At 48.4% G+C, this 2,426-nt stretch overlaps 1 protein-coding gene across 1 annotated transcript; it reads right to left on the bottom strand.

The window, feature by feature from the left end:
- Window positions 1-208: 208 nt before the first annotated feature.
- On the bottom strand, window positions 209-1,628 carry VE01_10599 (uncharacterized protein). Its single transcript, XM_018279993.2, has 2 exons — window positions 1,203-1,628; window positions 209-1,144 (listed from the first exon to the last, which is right to left on the bottom strand). The coding sequence occupies exons 1-2, from the start codon at window positions 1,383-1,385 to the stop codon at window positions 338-340; spliced, it is 990 nt and encodes a 329-aa protein (XP_018125117.1). The 5' UTR covers window positions 1,386-1,628; the 3' UTR covers window positions 209-337.
- Between the last annotated feature and the right edge of the window lie 798 nt (window positions 1,629-2,426).

Here is a 2,426-nt window from a genome sequence, read left to right as displayed (position 1 = left end):
AGATCGATATACTAATTGGTTTCTCAACCATTTAGTCTTGAACAAAGCATTCGAGATGATGTTGCGCTCGTACACAACTCGCCTCTTCTTAGAAAAGAACTTGCCGAACGAACACACGGCTTTGTCTATGATATAACTACTGGAAAGGTCACACTAGTTGTCTAGTTAATGAAAAGCTAGCTTAATATATATTTAAAGAAATGAATCTCTGTTTTTACCATTTATTTTTCTATCAACTGTTGTCACGTAGACGAACCGCAGGTCTAAACAGTGATCATAAATGAATTGGTAAGACTCTGTATGCTCCTGTAGATACAAAAAATACAAACTGTCTACACTAAGCGGCTAACACCCCTCTGTACCTCATCTTTCCAGCTCGCAGCTTATCCATTGCCTCGGTGGCTCCTTGTGCCGTCATGGGAAATGTTTCAATGATTGGCTTGATATTGTGCAAGGCAGTAAAATCGATCATCTCCCGATACACCTGACGCGGAGCAACTAGTGAGCCTATGATTCGCAGCTCCTTGCCAATCACTACACCGGGAGGAATGCTCAGATTGTGATCGCTGACCGTGACAGGGTAGATGCTTCCCTGTGGCGCCATGATAGCCAGAAAACGGTCCCAGTCCGGTTGAAACGATGTGGTGACCAAGAGGTGGTCGAGCGGCTCTCCAATATCGAGCGTTTCCACTCCTGCTGTGGCGACGAATTGTGTTGCGCCTAACCTCATGGCTTCTTCCTTCTTGTCTTCTGTGCCAGAGAAAGCGACGACCGCACAGCCCATCTTGGCGGCATATTGAATAGCGAGATGGCCTAGGCCCCCGATTCCGACGACGCCGACTCGGTCTGATGATTTAACATTCGAGCTCTTTAACACATGGAAAACCGTGGCTCCGCCGCACATTAGAGGTGCTGCGTTTTCCAGACTTATCGTTGATGGAAGTTTGAATACAAATGATGCTTTCCAGACCGCGTAGGTGCCAAAGGATCCCTGATCTAGGTTTGATTTGCCGTACTTCTCAACTTGCGCACAGAGATTATCTCTCCCCAACAGGCACTGCTTGCAAACACCGCATGAGTTGTGAAAATATCCCCACCCAACATGCTCGCCGATTGAGTGGCTTTTGACGGCGCTTCCGATATCCTATTACAGAGATGATTAGGAGCCATACAATTTTAGGTGCAAGACTGGAGCCGCTCACCTCGATTATTCCGACTCCTTCGTGTCCAAGTACCATATCCGTGTGCCTCCGATGCTCATCTGTTCCACAAACACCCGAGTGTGTCACCTTCACGAGTACCTCATCCTCACGTATTTCTCTGGTTGTAGTTCCTTCTACGATGGACCCCTCTTTCGAACCCCTGAATACTGTGAAAGAAACCATGTTGCCTATACTCTTGTATGACTTGAGATATCTGTTAGGTGGATTTTTCGTTTGGTCGAGAAGGTGAGATATTGTGCTTGATTTTTTATAGCGTCGTTGGCTGCGAGGGCTTCGCGGCCTTCAAATAGCTTCATGGCAGAAAATACGCACGGCGTATACAACGTCATTCAACATGGTACTAAGAACTAGCGTAAGTTTATCTATTAAGAGCTAAGTTATAAGATAGTTTGTCCTTATTCTACGGCTCTACATTCAACAAAGCTGAAGCTATTTGATTTGAAAGCAACTGGATATTGAGGGGCACGCGGGAAACAAGTCGCCCGTAAACCCACTTAATTACGTGCTGGTCAATCAGCGCCTGTAGCGAGCTAGGCGAGCAAGTGGAACTATTACTTTGACCTAACTAGGTTTGATCTTGGTGAAGATAACAGTCTGTTGAACTGACTAAGCAGTTCTAGAACCCGACCGAATAGTTCCAGCTGTCTGTGACAGCGTTTCTGCACTCATTAATGCGATGCGACTATCTCTAACTTGACTTGCTTTCTCGCCAGAGAAAGAGGTTTGCCATATATCCCACCCAACAACCATTTCTTCCATGAGGTTTAATTCTAGAGGTGGCGAGGGAAGGGTTGCTTGCTTGCGCCTTAGGAATGCATTGATATGGCGTGGAGGGGTATGGGGGCGGGGATGATTTTCCCGGGGCGGTAGAAGAGGGTGGTAGATTCGAGCCATGCTTTCACGGCATTTATGTCTTAAGAGGGACAATCTAGGTATAACCTCGTCATCCCATCTTCCGTACTTGCGTCCTCGACGTGTTGTTTTCTTTCTTTTACTCCTTGCGGCAGCGCATTGGTTGAGATTGACACGAGAACATCGCGTCGCCTCACCCTGCTCACGCTTAAGGCGGCAAGGGGCTCAGCGGAGGGAGTTTGGTGGCCTGTGCGCCGCCGCCACCGCCGGGGGTCGCTGGCGCGGCTGCGGCAGCGGGGAGGAGGAGCCGGGCAGGCGGTAGAAGCGCGCTGTTATGCGCTGGGTAAGGAA

The sequence above is a fragment of the Pseudogymnoascus verrucosus genome (genome assembly GCF_001662655.1).
Source record: "Pseudogymnoascus verrucosus strain UAMH 10579 unplaced genomic scaffold scaffold_91, whole genome shotgun sequence".
NCBI lineage: Eukaryota > Fungi > Ascomycota > Leotiomycetes > Thelebolales > Thelebolaceae > Pseudogymnoascus > Pseudogymnoascus verrucosus.
Note: the sequence above shows the minus strand (reverse complement) of the source record. Positions and strands in the feature narration are given on the sequence as shown.

Bases quoted from the DNA above. Each gene is read 5' to 3' on its own strand.
- VE01_10599 (XM_018279993.2), bottom strand. From the start codon at position 1,385: ATGGTTTCTTTCACAGTATTCAGGGGTTCGAAAGAGGGGTCCATCGTA. The intron at 1,145-1,202 runs GTGAGCGGCTCC...TCTCTGTAATAG, and splicing joins AAGGAGTCGGAATAATCGAG to GATATCGGAAGCGCCGTCAA.